The sequence below is a fragment of the Netta rufina genome (assembly GCF_964035555.1).
Source record: "Netta rufina genome assembly, chromosome: 37".
Lineage (NCBI taxonomy): Eukaryota > Metazoa > Chordata > Aves > Anseriformes > Anatidae > Netta > Netta rufina.
The window spans coordinates 83,279-106,295 of NC_140161.1; the positions used below are offsets into that span (position 1 = coordinate 83,279).

Here is a 23,017-nt window from a genome sequence, read left to right on the forward strand (position 1 = left end):
AACCACCACCCCGAGACCCCAAAACACCACCCAAAACCCCAAAAACACCACCCAAAAACCCTCCAAACCCCCCCGAAATCCCAAAACACCTCCTGGAGAACCTCCAAAACCCCTCAAAGAACCCAAAAACCCCTAAAATAACCCCAAAAAAAACCCCTGAGGACCCCCAAAAACATTCCAAGAACCCAAAACACCTCACAAAAACCCTCAAAACCACCCCAAAACCCTCAAAACCACCCCAAAACCCTCAAAACCACCCCAAAACCCTCAAAACACCTCTTGGAGAACCTCCAAGACTTTCTCGAGACCCCAAAACACCTCCCAAAAACCCTCAAAACCACCCCAAAACCCCCAAAACACCACCCAAAATCCCCCAAAACCTCCCCAAAACCTCCAAAACACGTCCTGAAGAACCTCCAAGAGCAACCCAAGACCCCAAAACACCTCCCAAAAACCCTCAAAACCACCCCAAAACCACCACCCAAAACCCCTCCAAACCACCCTGAAACCGAAAACACCTCCCAAAAACCCTCAAAACCACCCCAAAACCACCACCCAAAACCCCCCCAAACCACCCCAAGACCCTAAAACACCGCCCCAAAACCCTCAAAACCTCCCTGAGACCCCAAAACACCTCCCAGAAACCCTCAAAACTTCCCCAGAACCCCAAAAACACCACCCAAAAACCCTCAAAATCAACCCAAGACCCCAAACACCTCCCAAAAACCCTCAAAACCACGCGGAGACCCCAAAACACCACCCAAAAACCCTCAAAACCACCCCAAAACCACCACCCAAAACCCCTCCAAACCACCGTGAGACCCCAAAACACCTCCCAAAACCCCCAAAACACCCCCCAAAACCCCTCCAAACCCCCCCGCAACCGCAAAAACACCTCGTGGAGAACCTCCCAAACCCCTCGACGACCCCAAACCCCCCTGAAATTACCCCAAAACCCCCCCCTGAGGACCCCGAAAGCATTCCAAGAACCCAAAACATCTCCCCAAACCCCTCAAAACCTCCCCAAAACCCCAAAAACACCACCCAAAAACCCTCCAAACCCCCCCGAAACCCCAAAAACACCTCGTGGAGAACCTCCAAAACCCCTCGACGAACCCAAAACCCCCTGAAATTACCCCAAAACCCCCCCCTGAGGACCCCGAAAGCATTCCAAGAACCCCAACCACCACCCCGAGACCCCAAAACACCGCCCAAAACCCCAAAAACACCCCCCAAAACCCCTCCAAACCACCCCGCAACCCCAAAAACACCTCGTGGAGAACCTCCCAAACCCCTCGACGAACCCCAAAACCCCTGAAATTACCCCAAAACCCCCCCCTGAGGACCCCGAAAGCATTCCAAGAACCCAAAACACCACCCCAAACCCCTCAAAACCTCCCCAAAACCCCAAAAACACCATTGAAAAACCCTCAAACCCCCCCGCAACCCCAAAAACACGTCATGGAGAACCTCCAAAACCCCTTGACGAACCCAAAAACCCCTGAAATTACCCCAAAACCCCCCCCGAGGACCCCGAAAGCATTCCAAGAACCCAAACCACCACCCCGAGACCCCAAAACACCTCCCAAAACCCCCAAAAACATCCCCCAAAACCCCTCCAAACCCCCCCGCAACCCCAAAAACACCTCGTGGAGAACCTCCCAAACCCCCTCGAGGACCCCAAAACCCCCTGAAATTACCCCAAAACCCCCCCACCTGCTCGGCGTAGAGGTCATCCCTGTCGTGCATGTGCTGGTGCTTGCCCAGGTCGGTGGTGATCTCGCCCACCTCCGTGTAGAACTGGACGTCGGTGTGGCGCTTCTTCCCGAACATGATGGCGTTCTACGGCCCGAAAGGCCCCGAAATTGAGCGTTTTCGCCCCGAAACGAGGCGGGGGGGGGGAAAGGGGGGGGTGGGGACGGGGGAGGAACCTTGAGGTGGAAGTGGAGCACGATGATCATCTCGCCGTCGCAGGGCTGGAAGACGGCGTGCTTGATGTTGTTGTAGAGGATGTCCACTTTGTCGCCGCGCACCGAGGTGAAGCGGAACCCTACGGGGGGGCGACAACACCAAGGGCCCGCCCATCATCATCCTCATCCTCCTCATCCTCCTCATCCTCCTCATCATCATCATCATCATCTTCATCATCTTCATCACCCTACCGTTGACGTGGGCCTCCAAGGAGCCCTGCATCCTCTTCTGGGCGATGTTGGGGCGGATGTAGAGATCCTTCAACTTGGGGTTGCTGCGGTTGAGGTTGATGACCAACGAGTCTTGCTTGACGATCCCCTGGCGACCGAGAGCACCCATGGGTGCCGCCGCCCTGCTAGGGGGGCACCCATGGGTGCTGGGGGTGGGGGGGGGGCCCAGCCCGGGGCTCACCTCTTTCTCTTTCTCCTCCGCCTCGCGGGTTTTGTAGCGTTTTTGGACCTCCTTGATGATGCGGAAGGCGTTCTGCAAGTTGAGCGCCGGCACCGTCTGCTCGCCCGGCGTCTTCATGTTGGACGCCCTGTAGGTTCTGCAGCCCCGTGGTCACCCCCAAAACGTCCCCCAAAACCCCCAAAATGCCCCAAAAACGTCCCCCGAAATTCTGACTCACATCTCCTTGACGAAGGTGGCCTCGGGGTTGGGGAAGATGTTGCCTTCGTTGCGCCCCAAGGCGCTGCCGGGGCAGTAGAAGTTGATGCGGAGGTAGGTGTAGTCGCCTTCCACCGACATGCTGATGTTCTGCACCAAAAAAGGAGGGTTTTAACCCAAAACGGGGGTGTGGCGGGGGAGTTCGGAGAGTTTCAGGGCACCGCCAGCCGCCAAACGGCGCCACGCGGCGTTAAAAGCCTCAAATTTCGGCCCAAAACGCAGCGTTGAGGCTCTCCAAACCCCAAAAGTCAACGTTTTTCCACCTCAAAACCCAAAATTAAGGTTCTGCAACCCCAAAACTCAACATTTTCCACCTTAAAAGTCAACATTGAGGTTCTCCAAACCCAAAACTCAACGTTGAGATTCTCCAAACCCCAAAACTCAACGTTTTCCATCCCAAAACCCAAAATTAAGGTTCTCCAACCCCAAAAGTCAACATTTTTCCACCTCAAAACCCAAAATTAAGGTTCTCCAACCCCAAAAGTCAACATTTTCCACCTCAAAACTCAACGTTGAGGTTCTCCAAACCCCAAAACTCAACGTTTTCCACCCCAAAACCCAAAATTAAGGTTCTCCAACCCCAAAAGTCAACATTTTCCACCCCAAAACCCAACGTTGAGGTTCTCCAACCCCAAAAGTCAACTTTTGGGTTTGAAGAACCTCAACGTTGACTTTTGGGGTGGAAAACGTTGAGTTTTGGGTTTGAAGAACCTCGACCTCAACGTTGAGGTTCTCCAAACCCCAAAAGTCAACATTTTCCCATCCTAAAACCCAAAATTAAGGTTCTCCAACCCCAAAAGTCAACATTTTCCACCCCAAAACCCAACGTTGAGGTTCTCCAACCCCAAAAGTCAACGTTTTTCCACCTCAAAACTCAACATTTTCCAGCCCAAAAGTCAACGTTGAGGTTCTCCAACCCCAAAACTCAACGTTTTCCACCCCAAAACCCAAAATTTTCCAGCCTAAAAGTCAACGTTGAGGTTCTCCAAACCCCAAAAGTCAACATTTTCCACCCCAAAACTCAACATTTTCCAGCCCAAAACCCAACGTTGAGGTTCTCCAACCCCAAAAGTCAACATTAAGATTCTCCAAACCCCAAAACTCAACGTTTTCCACCCCAAAACCCAACGTTGAGGTTATCCAACCCCAAAAGTCAACGTTTTCCACCCCAAAACCCAAAATTTTCCAGCCTAAAAGTCAACGTTGAGGTTCTCCAACCCCAAAACTCAACGTTGAGATTCTCCAAACCCCTAAAATCAACATTTTTCTACCTCAAAACCCAATGTTTTCCACTCCAAAACCCAATGTTGAGGTTCTCCAGACCCAAAACTCAACATTTTCCACCCCAAAACCCAACTTTGAGGCTCTCCAAACTCAAAAGTCAACGTTTTCCCATCCTAAAACCCAAAATTAAGGTTCTCCAACCCCAAAAGTCAACATTTTTCCACCTCAAAAGTCAACGTTGAGGTTCTCTAAACCCAAAACTCAACGTTGAGGCTCTCCAAACCCCAAAACCCAACGTTTTCCACCCCAAAACCCAACATTTTCCACCTCAAAACCCAAAATTAAGGTTCTCCAACCCCAAAACTCAACATTTTCCAGCCCAAAAGTCAACGTTGAGGTTCTCTAAACCCAAAACTCAACGTTGAGGTTCTCCAAACCCCAAACTCAACGTTTTCCACCCCAAAACTCAATGTTTTCCACCCCAAAACCCAACGTTGAGCTTCTCCAACCCCAAAAGTCAACATTTTTCCACCCCAAAACCCAATATTGAGGCTCTTCACCCCAAAACTCAACATTTCTCCAACCCCAAAACCCAACGTTGAGGTTCTCCAACCCCAAAACCCAACATTTCTCCACCCTACAACCCAAAGTTGAGGTTTCTCACCCCAAAACTCAACGTTTCTTCACCGTAAAACCCAATTTTGAGGTTCTCCAACCCCACAAACCCAACATTTCTCCAACCCCACAACCCAACCTTGACCTTCTCCAAGACTGGACGAACCCTTGGCCACCTCTTCGGACTCGGAGCGCCCCGAGGTGTCCCAAAACCCCCCAAAAACGCCCTGAAACCCCCCGAAATGCCCTCAAATGTCCCCAAAATGCCTGAAATGGCCCCAAAACCCCACCTTGATGGTGGCGATGTGGAAGGGGGTGGCGATGCCGAAGACGGGCATGATGACGGTCTCGTACTTCTTGTCGATGTAGATCTTCATCTCGCGGATGTGGGGCTCCTTGGGCATCAGCGCCGGGTTCTTGTAGGAGATGTTGGACTTCCGGGCTCTGGCGGGAAGGAATCGGGTCAAAACGAGGCGGTTTTGGGCAAAAAAAAGGGGGAAAAGGGGCTCACTTCTGGATCTGCTGCTCGCCCTTCTGCTCCGTCAGGCGGCGGCGGGCTTCTTCGTTGAGTTGGGCGGCCAACTCCTTCTGGTGGGCCCGGCGCTTCTCCTCCGCCGTCAGCTCGTTCTGGAGGACACCAAAAAAAAAAAAAAAGGGGCGTGGAGGACCCGATTTCCTCGTTTTTTACCCCAAAAAAATTGTAGCCCGCAAGCCTTACCCGCGTCCGCTCCGTCAGCAGTGCCGCCCGGGAGCTGCGGCCCAAGAGGTCTTCGGCTTCGTCTTTCTCCTCTTCCTCCTCCTCCTCGTCCTCGTTCTGGGGGGAAAACGGGCGTTTTTGACCCAAATTATTGAAAAAGGAGACAGTTTGGGCTCTTTTCCGCCCCCGTTTAGGCGATTTTGCCCAAACCCCGTCAAAAAAGGGCGATTTTTCCCGAATCGAGCACAAGAGAACGTCAATTTTGCCAAACTGAGCGTAAAAACAATCAATGTTGCCCAAAATCGAGCACAAAAAAGTCAACTTGGCCCAAATCACGTCACAAAATCATCAATTTTGCCCAAACCACGTTGGAAGAGACAGTTTTGCCCAAATTGTGTCAGAAAAGAGCCAATTTTGCCCAAACTGAGCGTGAAAAACACCAATGTTGCCCATATTATGTTGGAAAAAAGCTGATTTTGCCCAAACCACGACAGAAAAAAGCCAATTTTGCCCAAATCTTGTCAAAGAAGAGCCAATTTTGCCAAAATTGCGGCAGAAAAACGTAAATTTTGTCCAAACCGCGTCAAAAAGAGCCAATTTTGCCCAAATGACGTGAAAAAAATGTGACTTTTGCCCAAATCGTGTCAAAAAAGAGCCTATTTTGCCCGAATCACATCAGAAAAACGTGAATTTTACCCAAACCATGTCAAAAAACCGTGAATTTTGCCCAAACAAGGCTGAAAAAGGAGGTTTTGCCCCCAAAACATCCCCCGTGCATCACCTTGAGGAAGATCCCAACGTTCTTGACCTTCTTCTTGACGGCGGTGAGGATGATGGCGGGGCCGTCCTGTGGGGAGGAAGAGGAGGAGGAGGAGGTGAAGAAGAAGAAGAAAAAGGAGAAGAAGAGGAGAAGAAGAAGGAGGAGGAGGAAGAGGAGGAGGAAGAAGAAGAAGGAGGAGGAGGAGGAGGAGGAGGAGGAAGGAGAAGGAGAAGAAGGAGGAGAAGAAGAAGAAGGATGAAGAGGAGGAGGAGGAGAAGAGCAGAAGAAGGAGGAGGAGGAAGAAGAAGAGGAAGAAGAGGAGGAAGAGGAGGAGGAGAAAAGAAGAAGAAGAAGAAGAAGAAGAAGAAGAAGAAGAAGGAGGAGGAGGAGGAAGAAGACAAAGAACAAGGAGGAGGAAGAGGAGGAGGAGGAGGAGAAGAAGAAGAAAAGAAGAAGAAAAGAAGAAGAAAAGAAGAAGAAAAAGAGAAGAAGAGAAAAGAAAGAGAAGAAGAGAAAAGAAAGAGAAAAAGAGAAAAGAAAGAGAAAAAGAGAAAAGAAAGAGAAAAAGAGAAAAGAAAGAGAAAAAGAGAAAAGAAAGAGAAAAAGAGAAAAGAAAGAGAAAAAGAGAAAAGAAAGAGAAAAAGAGAAAAGAAAGAGAAAAAGAGAAAAGAAAGAGAAAAAGAGAAAAGAAAGAGAAAAAGAGAAAAGAAAGAGAAAAAGAGAAAAGAAAGAGAAAAAGAGAAAAGAAAGAGAAAAAGAGAAAAGAAAGAAAAAGAGAAAAAGAGAAAAAGAGAAAAAGAGAAAAAGAGAAAAGAGAGAGAAAAAGAGAAAAGAGAGAGAAAAAGAGAAAAGAGAGAGAAAAAGAGAAAAGAGAGAGAAAAAGAGAAAAGAGAGAGAAAAAGAGAAAAGAGAGAGAAAAAGAGGAAAGAGAGAGAAAAAGAGGAAAGAGAAAAAGAGGAAAGAGAGAGAAAAAGAGGAAAGAGAGAGGAAAGAGAGAGGAAAGAGAGAGGAAAGAGAGAGGAAAGAGAGAGGAAAGAGAGAGGAAAGAGAGAGGAAAGAGAGAGGAAAGAGAGAGGAAAGAGAGAGGAAAGAGAGAGGAAAGAGAGAGGAAAGAGAGAGGAAAGAGAGAGGAAAGAGAGAGGAAAGAGAGAGGAAAGAGAGAGGAAAGAGAGAGGAAAGAGAGAGGAAAGAGAGAGGAAAGAGAGAGGAAAGAGAGAGGAAAGAGAGAGGAAAGAGAGAGGAAAGAGAGAGGAAAGAGAGAGGAAAGAGAGAGGAAAGAGAGAGGAAAGAGAGAGGAAAGAGAAAAAGAAGGAGGAGGAGGAGGAAGAAGAACAAGGAGGAAGAAGAAGGAGGAGAAGAAGAAAAGAAGAAAACGAAGGAGAAGAAAACGAAGGAGGAAGATGAGCAGAAGGAGAAGGAGGAAGAAGGAGGAAGAGGAGGAGGAAGATGAGGAGGAAGAGGAGCAGCAGCCCACCCCCGGGTGCCGTGGCCGTGCCCCCACCTCGTCCACCAGCACGGTGTCCCCGATGAAGATGGCGTAGGTGCGCTCCTCCGGCTTCTTGCCCTCCTTGTTGGCCAGCTCCGAGAAGCCCACGTTGATGCTGAACACCATGCCTGGAAGGGCAAAAAAACAAGGAAATGCCCCCAAAAATTTGGGGGCATCGTGGGGAGCCCATAGGGATCCTAAAAATTTTGGGGGAGATCCACGGGGATTTGGTTCTCACCCTTCTTCAGGCGCTGCTGGTTCTTGCTGTTGATGACCAGGGAGCCCTCGCGGAACTCGATGCCCATGGCGAAGCTGGAGGGCAACAAAACGACCCCGAAACGTCCCCGAAATATCCCCGAAATATCCCCAGAACATCCCCAGAATTTCACAAAAAGGTCCCCAAAAGGTCCCCAAAATTTCCCCAGAATTTCATGAAAAAGTTCCCAAAATCTCCCTAAAATTTCATTAAAAGGTCCCCAAAAGTTCGTAAAAAGGTCCCCAAAATTTCCCCAAAATTTCATTAAAAGGTCCCCAGAATTTTATAGAAAGGTCCCCTAAAGGTCCCCAAAATTTCATAAAAAGGTCCCCAAAATTTCATAAAAAGGTTCCCAAAAGGTCCCCAAAATTTCATGAAAAGTTCCCCAGAATTTCATAAAAAGGTCCCCAAAATCTCCCTAAAATTTCATTAAAAGGTCCCCAAAAGTTCATAAAAAGGTCCCCAAAATATCCCTAAAATTTCATTAAAAGGTCCCCAAAAGTTCGTAAAAAGGTCCCCAAAAGGTCCCCAAAATTTCATTAAAAGGTCCCCAGAATTTCATAAAAAGGTCCCCAAAATATCCCTAAAATTTCATTAAAAGGTCCCCAAAAGTTCGTAAAAAGGTCCCCAAAAGGTCCCCAGAATTCCATAAAAAGGTCCCCAAAATTTCCCCAAAATTTCATGAAAAGTTCCCCAGAATTTCATAAAAAGGTCCCCAAAATATCCCTAAAATTTCATTAAAAGGTCCCCAAAATTTCATAAAAAGGTCCCCAAAAGGTCCCCAAAATTTCATAAAAAAGTTCCCAAAATCTCCCTAAAATTTCATTAAAAGGTCCCCAAAAGTTCGTAAAAAGGTCCCCAAAATTTCCCCAAAATTTCATTAAAAGGTCCCCAGAATTTTATAGAAAGGTCCCCTAAAGGTCCCCAAAATTTCATAAAAAGGTCCCCAAAATTTCATAAAAAGGTTCCCAAAATTTCCCCAAAATTTCATAAAAAGGTTCCCAAAAGGTCCCCAAAATTTCATGAAAAGTTCCCCAGAATTTCATAAAAAGGTCCCCAAAATCTCCCTAAAATTTCATTAAAAGGTCCCCAAAAGTTCATAAAAAGGTCCCCAAAAGGTCCCCAAAATTCCATAAAAAGGTCCCCAAAAGGTCCCCAAAATTTCCCCAGAATTTCATGAAAAGTTCCCCAGAATTTCATAAAAAGGTCCCCAAAATTTCCCCAAAATTTCATAAAAAGTTCTCCAGAATTTCATAAAAAGGTCCCCAAAATATCCCTAAAATTTCATTAAAAGGTCCCCAAAAGTTCGTAAAAAGGTCCCCAAAAGGTCCCCAAAATTTCATAGAAAGGTCCCCAAAAGGTCCCCAAAATTTCATTAAAAGGTCCCCAGAATTTCATAAAAAGGTCCCCAAAATCTCCCTAAAATTTCATTAAAAGGTCCCCAAAAGGTCATAAAAAGGTCCCCAAAAGGTCCCCAAAATTCCATAAAAAGGTCCCCAAAAGGTCCCCAAAATGTCCCCAAAAATTTCCCCAAAACCCTCCAAACGTCCCCAAAATGTTCCCCAGAACTCCCCGAAACATCCCCCAAAGCGGCCCCCAGAATTTCCCCCAAATCTCCCCAAAACCCCCAGTTTCCCAAAAATCCCCAGTATTTCCCCCAAATCCCCAAAAATCTCCCCAAAACCTGCCCCAAACCCCCCAAAACCTGCCCCAAATCCCCCAAAACCTCCCAAAATCCCCCAAAACCTCCCAAAATCCCCCAAAACCTCCCAAAATTTCCCCAAAACGTCCCCAAGAATTTCCAAACTCCCCCAAATCTCCCCCAAACCCCCCAAAATCTCCCCAAAACCACCCCAACCCCCCCAAAATCTCCCCCAAACCCCCCAAATGTCCCCCAAATCCCCCAAAACGTCCCCCAAACCCCCAAAATCTCCCCCAAACCCCCCAAAACCTCCCCAAACTCCCCCAACACGTCCCCAAAATCTCCAAACTCCCCCAAATCTCCCCAAAACCCCCCAAAATCTCCCCAAAACCCCCCAAAATCTCCCCAAAACCTGCCCCAAACCCCCCAAAACCTGCCCCAAATCCCCCAAAACCTCCCAAAATCCCCCAAAACCTCCCAAAATCCCCCAAAACCTCCCAAAATTTCCCCAAAACGTCCCCAAGAATTTCCAAACTCCCCCAAATCTCCCCCAAACCCCCCAAAATCTCCCCAAAACCACCCCAACCCCCCCAAAATCTCCCCCAAACCCCCCAAATGTCCCCCAAATCCCCCAAAACGTCCCCCAAACCCCCAAAATCTCCCCCAAACCCCCCAAAACCTCCCCAAACTCCCCCAACACGTCCCCAAAATCTCCAAACTCCCCCAAATCTCCCCAAAACCCCCCAAAATCTCCCCAAAACCCCCCAAAATCTCCCTAAAACCTGCCCCAAACCCCCCAAAATCTCCCCCAAATCCCCCCAAAACATCCCCCAAAATCCCCAACATTTCCCCAAAACCCCCCAAATGCCCAAATCCCCCCAAACTCCCCCAAACGTCCCCAAAACTCTCCAAAATCCCCCCAAATTTCCCCCAAACGTCCCCAAAACTCCCCAAGACCCCCCAAAACGTCCCCCAAACCCCCCAAAACCCCCCAAACATCCCCAAATTTCCCCAAAACGTCCCCAAGAATCTCCAAAATCCCCCAAATCCCCCCATAACATCCCCCAAAATCTCCAAAATCCCCCCAAAACCCCCCAAAATCCCCCCAAAATCTCTCTAAAACCCCCCAAATCCCCCAAATTTCCCAAATTTTCCCCAAATTTCCCAAAAGCGCCATTTCTCACCCCAAATTCTTGGTGATCTTGCCGAGCAGCTCGGGCTTCTGCTTCTTCACCACCTCCATCACCGCCCCGTAGACGTCGCAGAGCCGCGCGCCTGCCGCCGCCACACAACGTTGACAAAAAAAAACAAAAAAACCCCAAAAACGACCCAAAATGACCCAAAATCGGCGGAATTCACCCCAAAAACGTCCTCACCGTGCCGCATCTCCTTGAGCATCTCCTCCTGGAGCTGCAGGAGGAAGGCGTAGTGGTCCTGCATCTCCTGGGGGGGGTCGACCATCAGCGTGCGCACCAGGTTGGAGCAGTAGGATTTGTAGCGGATCCCCATGGCGCAGGTGATGGCCCCGAAGTGCATGTGGTTCTTGTCGCTGTTTTGGGGCGAAAAAGGGAAAATTCGGGGCTCAGAATTGCAAAGGAACGACCAACCGACCTCCAAAACGGCTTCGGAACGGGCAAAAAGAAGTGGACGGGCTCTTCGCGGCGGGCAACGATGGCCAACGGGGAAGAGGGCGCCATGGAGGAACCCCAAAATTGAAGGCCCCAAAACGCCGCCGACCCCAAAACTGGGATAATTTTGGGGTGAAAACTTGGGTTTCGTGAAGGAACCCCAAAATTGAAGACCCCAAAGATGCCACCGTGAAAAAAAAGCCAAAATTGAAGACCCCAAAGAGGGCGCCATGGAGGAAGCCAAAAATTGAAGACCCTATAACGCCACCGACCCCAAAACCACGATAATTTTGGGGTGAAAACTTGGGTTTCGTGAAGGAATCCCAAAATCGAAGACCCCGAAGATGTCGCCATGAAAAAAAACACGACAATTTTGGGGTGAAATCTTGAGTTCCATGAAGGAACCCCAAAATTGAAGACCCCAAAGATGTCATCATGAAGGAACCCAAAAATTGAAGGCCCCAAAAATGCCACCGACCCCAAAACCACGATAATTTTGGGGTGAAAACTTGGGTTTCATGAAGGAACCCCAAAATTGAAGACCCCCAAGATGCCACCGACCCCAAAACCCTGACAATTTTGGGGTCAAAACTTGGGTTTCGTGAAGGAACCCCAAAATTGAAGACCCCAAAGAAGCCACCGACCCCAAAACCGTGATAATTTTGGGGTGAAACCTTGAGTTTCGTGAAGGAACCCCAAAATTGAAGACCCCGAAGATGTCGCCATGAAAAAAAAGCCAAAATTGAAGACCCCAAAGAGGGCGCCATGGAGGAAGTCAAAAATTGAAGACCCTAAAACGTCGCCGACCCCAAAACCACGATAATTTTGGGGTGAAAACTTGGGTTTTGTGAAGGAATCCCAAAATCGAAGACCCCAAAGATGTCACCGATGAAAAAAAGCCAAAATTGAAGACCCCAAAGAGGGCGCCATGGAGGAAGCCAAAAATTGAAGACCCTATAACGCCACTGACCCCAAAACCACGATAATTTTGGGGTGAAAACTTGGATTTCGTGAAGGAACCCCAAAATTGAAGACCCCAAAAACACCACCGACCCCAAAACTGTGATAATTTTGGGGTGAAAACCTTGAGTTCCATGAAGGAGCCCCAAAATTGAAGACCCCCAAGATGCCACCGACCCCAAAACCCTGATAATTTTGGGGTCAAAACTTGGGTTTCATGAAGGAACCCCAAAATTGAAGACCCCAAAGAAGCCACCGACCCCAAAACCGTGATAATTTTGGGGTGAAACCTTGGGTTTCGTGAAGGAACATCAAAATTGAAGACCCCAAAGATGTCACCGTGAAAAAACCCAAAATTGAAGACCCCAAAAAGGCCACCAACCCCAAAACCACAACAATTTTGGGGTCAAACCTTGAGTTTAGGGTCATGGGGACAAATTTTGGGGCCAAATTTTGGGATTTTGGCCCACCTGACCACGCTGACCTTGAGCTTGTAGTTCCCAACCCTAAAACCCCCCAAGATGCCACCATGAAGGAATCTTGACAATTTTGGGGTCAAACCTCGAGTATAGGGTCAACCGTGACAATTTTGGGGTCAAACCTTGAGTTTAGGGTCATGGGGATGAATTTTGGGGCCAAATTTCGGGATTTTGTCCCTCCTGACCACGCTGAACATGACCTTGTAGTTGCGTTCCCTGAAGCCCCCTTAGATGCCACCAACCCCAAAACCACGCCAATTTTGGGGTCAAACCTCGGATATAAGGTCATGGGGATGAATTTTGGGGCCAAATTTTGGGATTTTGGGCCCACCTGACCACGCTGACCTTGACCTTGTAGTTCCCAACCCTAAAACCTCCCAAGATGCCACCATGAAGGAACCCCAACCCCAAAGCCCCCTTAGATGCCACCAACCCCAAAACCACGCCAATTTTGGGGTCAAACCTCGGATATAAGGTCATGGGGATGAATTTTGGGGCTAAATTTTGGGATTTTGGCCCACCTGACCACGCTAAACTTGATGTATTTGCTTTTCCTGAAGCCACCACGAAGGAACCCCAACCCCAAAGCCCCCTTAGATGCCACCAACCCCAAAACCTTGACAATTTTGGGGTCAAACCTCAACGCCACGCCGCGGGGATGAATTTTGGGGCCAAATTCGGGGATTTTGGGCCCACCTGACCACGCTGACCTTGACCTTGTAGTTCCCAACCCTAAAACTCCCCAAGATGCCACCATGAAGGAATCTTGACAATTTTGGGGTCAAACCTCGAGTATAGGGTCATCTGTGACAATTTTGGGGTCAAACCTTGAGTTTAGGGTCATAGGGCCAAATTTTGGGGCCAAATTTTGGGATTTTTGGCCCACCTGACCACACTGACCTTGAACTTGTAGTTGCCTTCCTTGAAGCCCCCTTAGACGCCACCAACCCCAAAACCTTGACAATTTTGGGGTCAAATCTCAACGACACTCCACGGGAATGAATTTTGGGGCCAAATTGGGGGATTTTGGGCCCACCTGACCACGCTGAACTTGAGGTTGTAGTTGCCCCCGCTCTGGATGATGGGCGGGTAGCACATCTCCACCGTGGAGGGGTCGGCCCCCGCCAGGTACTTCTTCTCCTCGATGGCCTTCTCCACCGACTCGGCCAACTTGCTGTGCCTCACTTTCTGCAAAAAAACGACAAAAAACGGTCAAAAACGCTGGCCTGGGAGACCCGTTTGGCCCTAAACTCGCCCCAAAACCTCACCTCGTCGGCGTCCACGATCTCCATCACCCTCTCCTTGAAGAATTTGGAGAAGACCTCGGAGGTGATGGCGGCCGCCTTGCGCATCAGCTGCAGCTCGCCGTCCTCCTTGGCCGCCATGGTGTAGGCCACCACCGCGCTGATGTCCACCTGTTTTTGGGGGAAAAAACGGGGAAATCGGGGTCGCCCAAAGCCCAACGGGATGCGACGGGGTGGGGGGGAGCTCCTGGAACCTTCTCGAAGCCCTCCTTGGCCAGGCAGTCGTTCCAGCTCCTCATGAAGTCGCCGGGGAATTTGTCCTTGCTGAAGACGCCGATGCGTTTGCCGGCCTTGCTGGCCTTCAGGGCCTCCACCATCTTCTCGAAGTTGGCCTTGTTGCTCTCATTCTGGGGTAAAAAAGGGCGAAAATGGTTAAAAGCACCTCCCACGCCTCGTGGATACGTCCTGAAGGGCTTCTTCTGCCTCTGTGTTCAACGGAAAGAGGGGTTTGGAGGTGGTGGGAGCCCAAAAACGCGTCTCAACGTCAATGTTGGCCATCCCAACGCCCATTTCTACCCCAAAAAACCCCAAAAAAAACCAAATCAACTCATAATTGGTCATCCCAAAACCCATTTCTACATTCCAGGACCCCAAAACCACGTCTTACCTCTAAATTTGTTATCCCAAAACCAATTTCTACCCCCAAAACCCCCCAAAACTCTAAATCACCTCAACGTTGGCCATCCCAACACCCCTTTCTACCCCAAAAACCCCCCAAAAACCCTAAATCAACTCAAAATTGGAAATCCCAAAACCCATTTCTACACACCAAGACCCCCAAATCACGTTCTCACCTCAAAATTGGTCATCCCAACACCAATTTCTACCCCCAAAACCCCCAAAAACCCAAAATCACCTCAACATTGGCCATCCCAACACCCCTTTCTACCCCAAAAACCCCCAAAATCCCTAAATCACCTCAAAATTGGTCATCCCAAAATGCATTTCTATACGCCAAGACCCCAAAATCACATCCTCACCTCAAAATTGGTCATCCCAAAACCAATTCCTACCCCCAAAACCCCCAAAAACCCAAAATCACCTCAACGTTGGCCATCCCAACACCCCTTTCTACCCCAAAAACCCCCAAAAACCCTAAATTACCTCAAAATTGGTCATCCCAAAACCCATTTCTATACCCCAAGACCCCAAAATCATGTTCTCACCTCAAAATTGGTCATCCCAAAACCAATTTCTACCCCCAAAACCCCCAAGAACTCTAAATCACCTCAACGTTGGCCATCCCAACACCCATTTCTACCCCAAAAACCCTAAATTACCTCAAAATCGGTCATCCCAAAATGCATTTCTATACACCAAGACCCCAAAATCACGTTCTCACCTCAAAATTGGTCATCCCAACACCAATTTCTACCCAGAAGACCCCAAAAACACGTCCCAAGGTCAACGTTGGCCATCCCAACAACAATTTCTACCCCAAAAACCCCCCAAAAACCCTAAATCAACTCAAAATTGGAAATCCCAAAACCCATTTCTATACCCCAAGACCCCCAAATCACGTTCTCACCTCAAAATTGGTCATCCCAAAACCCATTTCTACCCCCAAAACCCCCAAGAACTCTAAATTACCTCAACGTTGGCCATCCCAACACCCATTTCTACCCCAAAAACCCTAAATTACCTCAAAATTGGTCGTCCCAAAACCCATTTCTACACGCCAAGACACCAAAATCACGTCTTACCTCAAAATTGGTCATCCCAACGCACATTTCTACCCCCCAAGACCCCAAAAACGCATCTCAACGTCAACGTTGGCCATCCCAACGCCCATTTCTACCCCAAAAACCCCCAAAATCCCGAAATCACCTCAAAATTGGTCATCCCAAAATGCATTTCTATACGCCAAGACACCAAAATCACGTTCTCACCTCAAAATTGGTCATCCCAACACCAATTTCTACCCAGAAGACCCCAAAAACACGTCCCAAGGTCAACGTTGGCCATCCCAACGCCCATTTCTACCCCAAAAACCCCCCAAAAACCCTAAATCAACTCATAATTGGTCATCCCAAAACCCATTTCTATACCTCAAGACACCAAAACCACGTCTTACCTCTAAATTTGTTATCCCAAAACCAATTTCTACCCCCAAAACCCCCAAAAACTCTAAATCACCTCAACGTTGGCCATCCCAACACCCCTTTCTACCCCCAAAAAAACAAAAAACCCTAAATTACCTCAAAATTGGTCATCCCAAAACCCATTTCTATACACCAAGACCCCAAAATCACGTTCTCACCTCAAAATTGGTCATCCCAATGCCCATTTCTACCCCCAAAACCCCAAAAACGCATCTCAACGTCAACGTTGGCCATCCCAACGCCCATTTCTACCCCAAAAACCCCCAAAATCCCTAAATCACCTCAAAATTGGTCATCCCAAAATGCATTTCTATACCCCAAGACCCCAAAATCATGTTCTCACCTCAAAATTGGTCATCCCAAAACCAATTTCTACCCCCAAAACCCCCAAAAACTCTAAATCACCTCAACGTTGGCCATCCCAAAACCCATTTCCAGCCCCAAAAACCCCAAAACCCCATCTTACCTCAACGTTGGCCATCCCAAAACCCATTTCTACTCCCAAAACCCTAAATCACCTCAACGTTGGCCATCCCAAAACCCATTTCTACCCCTCAAAACCCCAAAAAAAAACAAATCACCTCAACGTTGGCCATCCCAACATCTCCCTCTATCTCCCAAGACCCCAAAACCCCATCTTACCTCAAGATTGGTCATCCCAAAACCCATTTCTACCCCTAAAAACCCCAAAATCACATCCTCATGTCAAAATTGGCCATCCGAAAACCCATTTCTACCCCCAAAACCCCATCTTACCTCAACATTGTCCACCCCAAAACCCATTTCTACCCCCAAAAACCCCAAAACCCCATCTTACCTCAACGTTGGCCATCCCAACATCTCCCTCTTCCCCCCCAAGACCCCAAAACCCCGTCTTACCTCAAAATTGGCCATCCCAAAACCCATTTCTACCCCCAAAAACCCCCAAGAACCCCAAATCACCTCAAAATTGGTCATCCCAAAACCCATTTCTACCCCCAAAACCCTAAATCACCTCAAAATTGGCCATTCCAAAACCCATTTCTACCCCCAAAACCCCCAAAACCCCATCTTACCTCAACGTTGACCATCCCAAAACCCACTTCTACCCCCAAAACCCAAAAAAAAACCATCTTACCTCAACGTTGGCCATCCCAACGTCTCCCTCTTCCCCCCCAAGACCCCAAAACCCCGTCTTACCTCAAAATTGATCATCCCAACACCCATTTCTACCCCCAAAAACCCCCAAAAAACCCAAATCACCTCAAAATTGGTCATCCCAATGCCCATTTCTACCCCCAAAACCCCATCTTACCTCAATGTTGACCATCCCAAAACCCATTTCTGCCCCCAAAACCCCATCTTACCTCAATATTGACCATCCCAAAACCCGTTTCTAGCCCAAAAACCCCAAATCACCTCAACGTTGGCCATCCGAAAACCCATTTCTACCCCCAAAAACCCAAAAATCACATTCTCACCTCAACATTGGCCATCCCAACATCTCCCTCTTCCCCCCCAAGACCCCAAAACCACATCTTACCTCAAAATTGGTCATCCCAAAACCCATTTCTACCCCAAAAACCCTAAATCAGCTCAACGTTGGCCATCCCAAAACCCATTTCTACCCCCAAAAACCCCCAAACCCCATCTTACCTCAACGTTGACCATCCCAAAACCCATTTCTACCCCCAAAACCCCAAAAAACCCCATCTTATCTCAACGTTGACCACCCCACCGCCCCCCTCATCCCCCCCAAGACCCCAAAACGCCCCCCCCCCGACCCCAAAACCCCCCTCCTCACCTTCTCCCGCACCAGCAGGGTGATGGCGGGGACCCCGTTGGCGTTGTCGCCCCCCTTGCCGGTGGCCACCTGCTTGAGGAACTCCACCTTCTTCTTGCTGGCCATGAAGAGGATTTTGTCCTCGCAGAAGGCCATGATGGTGTCCGTCAGCTCGTAGCCGAAAAGCCAGGTCTGGAAAAGGGGGGGGATTTGGGTCAAAAAGACACAAAAACGGGCAAATTGAGCGAAAAAACGGTGAAATTGAGGCAAAAAACGGACAAACGGACCCAAAAACGGTCAAATTGACCCAAAAAAACGGTCTAATTGACCCCCGCAAAGCTCAAAGTGGCCCAAAAAAAGGTCTAATGGACCCAAAAAAAGTCTAATGGACCCAAAAAAGGGTCAAAGTGAGCCGAAAAAGGTCAAAGTGAGCCGAAAAAAGGTCAAAGTGAGCCGAAAAAAGCTCAAATTGACCCAAAAAAAGTCAAAGCGACTCAAAAAAGGTCAAATGGACCCAAAAACGGTCAATTTGACCCAAAAAATGGTCTAATTGACCCCCGCAAAGCTCAAAGTGGCCCAAAAAAAGGCTCAAAATTGCCCAAAAAAGGTCTAATGGACCCAAAGAAGGGCAATTTGACCCCAAAAACGGTCAAATTGACCCCCGCAAAGCTCAGTGACCCCTGAAAAGCTCAAAGTGGCCCAAAAAAAGGTCTAATGGACACAAAAAAGGGTCAAATTGACCCAAAAAAGGACAAATTGACCCAGAAAAAAGGACAAATTGAGCCAATAAAAGGTCAAATCGACCCAAAAAAGGCTCAAATTGACACCAAAAAGGTCTAATTGACCAAAAAAAGGGTCTAATTGAGCAAAAAAAGGGTCTAATTGACCCAAAAAAGGGTCAAAGCGAGCCCAAAAAAGGCCAAAGCGACCCAAAAAAAAGGTCAAAGCGACCCAAAAAAAGGTCAAATTGGCCCCAAAAAAGGGTCAAAGAGACCCCAAAAAAAAGATCTAATTGACCCCAAAAAAAAAGGGTCAAAGCGACCCCAAAAAGAGTCAAAGCAACCCCAAAAAGGGTCAAAGCGACCCCAAAAAGGGTCAAAGCGACCCCAAAAGGGTCAAATCAACCCCAAAAAGGGTCAAATTGACCCCAAAAAGGGTCAAATTGAGCCAAAAAAATGTCAAATTGAGCCAAAAAAGGTCAAATTGACCCCAAAAAAGCTCAAATTGAACCAGAAAAGGTCAATTTGAGCCAAAAAAAAAGGTGAAATTGCCCCAAAAATTGGTCCCCGGGGGGGGGGTTTTCCTCACCTGTAGGGCGGTGGATTTGGCGTAGACGATCTCCTCGTCCACCCCCACCGACACCACGATGGCGTCGACGGCCCCGAATTCCTCCTCGCCTTTCTGGGGGAAAAAGGGAGAGATTTGGGGGCGAAAATTCCTCCCAAAATCCTAGAGATCCACCCCCAAGGGTCCCGAAATCCTACAGACACAAAAAAGCCCCAAAGAAGGGCTCTAAACCACCCTAAATGTCCCCAAAATGCCTCTGAACCACCCCAAAATGCCCAACAAATCCCCAAATCTCCCCCCAAGCCCCCCAAAAAACCCCAAGTCCCCCCCAAAACCCTCAATAAATCCCCAAATCCCCCCAAATATCCCTCAAGATTCCCCAAAACCCCAAATAAAACCCCAAATCTCCCCCAAATCTCCCCAAAGACCCCCCAAAACCCTAATTAAAACCCCAAATCACCCCAAATCACCCCCAAAATCCCCCCAAACTCCCAATAAATCCCCAAATCACCCCCAAATCACCCCAAAGACCCCCCAAAACTCCCAATAAATCCCCAAATCTCCCCCAAATCTCCCCCAACCCCCCAACAAAGCCCCAGAGACCCCTAAAACCCCCCAAAATCTCCGTAAATCCCCCAATAAATTTCCAAACCCCCCCAAAAAGCCCCAAATCTCCCCATAACCCACCCAAATCCCCTATAAAGCCCCAATTTTCTCTCATAATTGCCCCAAATCCCACAATAATCCACCCAATACCCCAGATAAGGCCCCAAATCTCACCATAACCCGCCCAAATCCCCAAATAAAGCCCCAAATCTCTCCATAACCCCACCAAATCCCCAATAAAACCCCAAATCCTCCTCATAATCCCCCCAAATCCCCCCAAAAACCCAAATAAAGCCCCAAATCCCCATTTTTCCCTCACAATTCCCCAAATAACGCCCCAAATCCCCTCATAACCCCCCTAAATTCCCCATAAAGACCATTATTCCCCTCATAATTGCCCCAAATCCCCCCCAAACCTGCAAATAAAGCCCCAAATCGCCCCATAACCCCCCTAAATCCCCACTGAAACCCCAAATTCCCATCATATTCCCCCCAAATCCCCCCCAAAAGCCCCAAAATAGCCCCAAATCCCCTCATAACTCCCCAAATCCCCCCCAAAACCCCACTTTTCCCTCACAATTCCCCAAATAACGCCCCAAATCTCCTCATAACCCCCCCAAATCCCCCATAAAGACCACTATTCCCCTCACGATTGCCCCAAATCCCCTCAAAAGCCCAAATAAAACCCCAAATTCCCTCATAAGCCCCCAAAATCCCCCATAAAGGCGCAATTTTCCCTCATAAACCCCCAAATGAAGCCCCAAGTCCCCCAAATAAAGCCCCAAATCCCCCAATAACCCCCCTAGAACCCCAAATAAAGCCCCAAATCACCCCATAACCCCCCTAAATCCCCAATACCCCCCTAAATCCCCAATAAAACCCCAAATTCCCCTCATAATTGCCCCAAATCCCCCAATAACCCCCGCAAAACCCCAAATAAATCTCCAAATCCGCTCATAAACCCCCAAAATCCCCCACAAAGTCGTAATTTTCCCTCATAACCCCCCAAATAAAGCCCCAAACCCCCCCAAAACTCCTCCAAACCCCCAATAAAACCCCAATTTCCCCTCATAACCCCCCAAATCCCCTCCAAAACCCCACTTTTCCCTCACAATCCCCCAAATAACCCCCCAATTCCCCTCATAACCCCCCTCTAACCCCCCCCATCCCCCCCCCACGCCTCCCCCGAACCTTCCAGAACCCCCCCCCCCCCCCCCGCCCCCTCCCCCACCTGCCAGTTGCCATAGAGGCGGCGGACCCGGCGGTAGTAGGCCTCGCGGTCGAGGCTGAGCGCCATGGGGGCGGCCCCGGCGCGGCCTCCGCCTTCCTCCTCCTCCTCCTCCTCCTCCTCTTCCTCACGCCGCCTTCCTCCTCCTCCTCCTCCTCCTCCTCCTCCTCACGGCGCCCCCGGAAGCGCTTCCGCCGCCTGGCCGGCGCGCGCGCGCCGCCGCTTCCGCTTCCGGGTTTGCGCTCCATGGCAACGGCGCATGCGCACTATCCCCGCGTTCCTAAATCCCCTTTAAACCTACCCAAAACTCCCCCCTAAGCCCCTCCCCTTTTACATCCCCCCCTAATTCCTAATATTTAACCCTAAAAAATATTTTTCTCTGGTAAATCCCTCATAAATACGCACATACGCACCCAAACCCTACTCAACCCCTTTAAAACGCAGAATCCCCCTCCTAAACCCGCTTTAAACCCCTCAATCCGCGCCCAAACCCTTTCTACCCTCCCCGCCGGTGACGTTTCTCCCTAAATATTAAAAATTTTGAGGTAAATTGGTCAGAAATACACACAAAACGAAGTGCGCATGCGCAGAGAGCGCGGGGCGCATGCGTAGTAATGTCACTGAGGCGATTCCCGCCGTCTGGCAGCGGGCGCGCATGCGCGGTGGGGAAGTAAGGGCAGAGCTCGCCCCGCGCGCATGCGCAGTGCGCAAAGTGAGGGCAGGGCGCGCATGCGCAGTGCGCTCGCGGCGGCTCCGGGCAGCGCCGCCGCCGCCATTTTCCCTGAGGGAAAAAAATAAAACCCGCCCCCCCCCCCCCCGCCACGAAATGACCCAAAATCGCCTCAAAACGCCCAAAATCGTCACAAAACCACCCAAAATCACGCGAAACCCCCCAAAATCCACAAAAACACCGCAACTCGCCGCGTTTCACCTCATTTTATTAAAAAACCACCAGCCTCCGCGTACGGCGCTCCCGTTCCCCCCCCCCCCGCACCCCCCAAAAACCCCGAAATCCCCCCAAAACCCGCCGCCCCCCCCCCCTTATTTTTTTAATTTTTATTTATTTATTTTTTTTATCCCCCCCCCCCGCGCTTTAAATCACCTCAGAGCCTCCCCCCCCCCCATCCACCAACCCCCCCCCGCAGGGCAAAATTTTACATATTTATATAAATACCGCGCCCCCCCCCCCACCAAAAAAAAAAAAAACAAAATAAAAAGCGGCCAAAAACCCCAAAATCGCTCATTTTTAGGGTCCGGGGGGGGGGCCCAAAACTCATTATTTTCATCGAGGGGGGGGGGGGAATCAATCGGGGGGGGGGGGCAGGTCCCGCAGGAGCCCGAAGGCCTCAGCGGGGGGGGGCCCAAACCTGGGGGGGCCCCCCCCGCTTTTGGGCCCCCCCCCCGATTTTGGGGGGCCCCCCCGCGATTTTTGGGGGCCCCCCCGCGATTTTTTGGGCCCCCCCCGCCATTTTTTGGGGGGGTCCCCGAAAGATTGGGGGGCCCCCCCCCCCGCGATTTTTTGGGGTTTTTGGGGGCCCCCCCCCATCAACGCCACCATTTGGGAGAGGTCCAAGGGGGGGGGGGGAGGGGGGGGCGGCGGGGGGGGGGGGGCGCCCCCCCCTCCCCCCCCCGTTTTTTTTTGGGGGGGGGGGGTCCGGGCCCAGGCGGCGCAGCGGGGGGGCCGGCAGGAAGGTCTGTGGAAAAGGGGGGGGGGGGGGGAGAGAAAATTAATTAATTGGGGGGGGGAAATTAATTGGGGGGGGGGGCTAAAATTAATTGGGGGGGGGGGAAAGGGGCCGAAAATTAATTGGGGGGGGTAAAAGGGGGGGAAAATTAATTGGGGGGGGGTAAAAGGGGCCTAAAATTCAAGGGGGGGGGCAAAAAGGGTCAGAAAATGAAAGGGGGGGGGCTAAAATTAATTGGGGGGGGGCTGAAATTAATTGGGGGGGGCTGAAATTAATTGGGGGGGGTCCTAAATTAATTGGGGGGGGCTGAAATTAATTGGGGGGGGTCCTAAAATTAATTGGGGGGGGGGCCCAAAATTAATTGGGGGGGGTTAAAAGGGGGGAAAAATGAATTGGGGGGGGCAAAAAGGGTCCTAAAATTAATGGGGGGGGGGCTAAAATTAATTGGGGGGGGCTAAAATTAATTGGGGGGGGGGCTAAAATTAATTGGGGGGGGGCCTAAAATTAATTGGGGGGGGCTGAAATTAATTGGGGGGGGCTGAAATTAATTGGGGGGGGGGTAAAAGGGGGGGTAAAATAAATTGGGGGGGGCAAAAGGGGGCTTAAAATTAATTGGGGGGTCCTAAAATTAAAGGGGGGGGCTAAAATTAATTGGGGGG

General features: G+C 49.6%; 2 protein-coding genes across 2 annotated transcripts in view; both read right to left on the reverse strand.

The window, feature by feature from the left end:
• The window catches only part of SUPT16H (SPT16 homolog, facilitates chromatin remodeling subunit), a 32,240-nt gene extending 11,439 nt beyond the window's left edge, over positions 1 to 20,801 (reverse strand). Inside the window, exons 1-19 of the mRNA XM_084304223.1 lie at positions 20,677 to 20,801; positions 18,861 to 18,953; positions 17,574 to 17,744; positions 13,883 to 14,035; positions 13,653 to 13,799; positions 13,421 to 13,572; positions 10,694 to 10,866; positions 10,502 to 10,592; positions 7,658 to 7,731; positions 7,435 to 7,547; positions 5,955 to 6,020; positions 5,195 to 5,290; positions 4,988 to 5,103; positions 4,767 to 4,920; positions 2,600 to 2,727; positions 2,383 to 2,518; positions 2,163 to 2,289; positions 1,932 to 2,050; positions 1,717 to 1,842 (exon numbers count right to left, since the gene is read on the reverse strand). Of these exons, the coding sequence (XP_084160349.1) occupies positions 1,717 to 1,842; positions 1,932 to 2,050; positions 2,163 to 2,289; positions 2,383 to 2,518; positions 2,600 to 2,727; positions 4,767 to 4,920; positions 4,988 to 5,103; positions 5,195 to 5,290; positions 5,955 to 6,020; positions 7,435 to 7,547; positions 7,658 to 7,731; positions 10,502 to 10,592; positions 10,694 to 10,866; positions 13,421 to 13,572; positions 13,653 to 13,799; positions 13,883 to 14,035; positions 17,574 to 17,744; positions 18,861 to 18,953; positions 20,677 to 20,742 (2,301 nt within the window). The 5' untranslated portion in view covers positions 20,743 to 20,801. The remainder of the gene's footprint in view (positions 1 to 1,716; positions 1,843 to 1,931; positions 2,051 to 2,162; positions 2,290 to 2,382; positions 2,519 to 2,599; positions 2,728 to 4,766; positions 4,921 to 4,987; positions 5,104 to 5,194; positions 5,291 to 5,954; positions 6,021 to 7,434; positions 7,548 to 7,657; positions 7,732 to 10,501; positions 10,593 to 10,693; positions 10,867 to 13,420; positions 13,573 to 13,652; positions 13,800 to 13,882; positions 14,036 to 17,573; positions 17,745 to 18,860; positions 18,954 to 20,676) is intronic.
• Positions 20,802 to 21,827: 1,026 nt separating this feature from the next.
• CHD8 (chromodomain helicase DNA binding protein 8) overlaps positions 21,828 to 23,017 on the reverse strand; it is a gene marked incomplete at its 5' end in the record, with an annotated part of 43,729 nt that continues 42,539 nt past the window's right edge. The window contains 1 exon segment of the mRNA XM_084304239.1: positions 21,828 to 22,367. Within this exon segment, the coding sequence (XP_084160365.1) occupies positions 21,977 to 22,367 (391 nt within the window).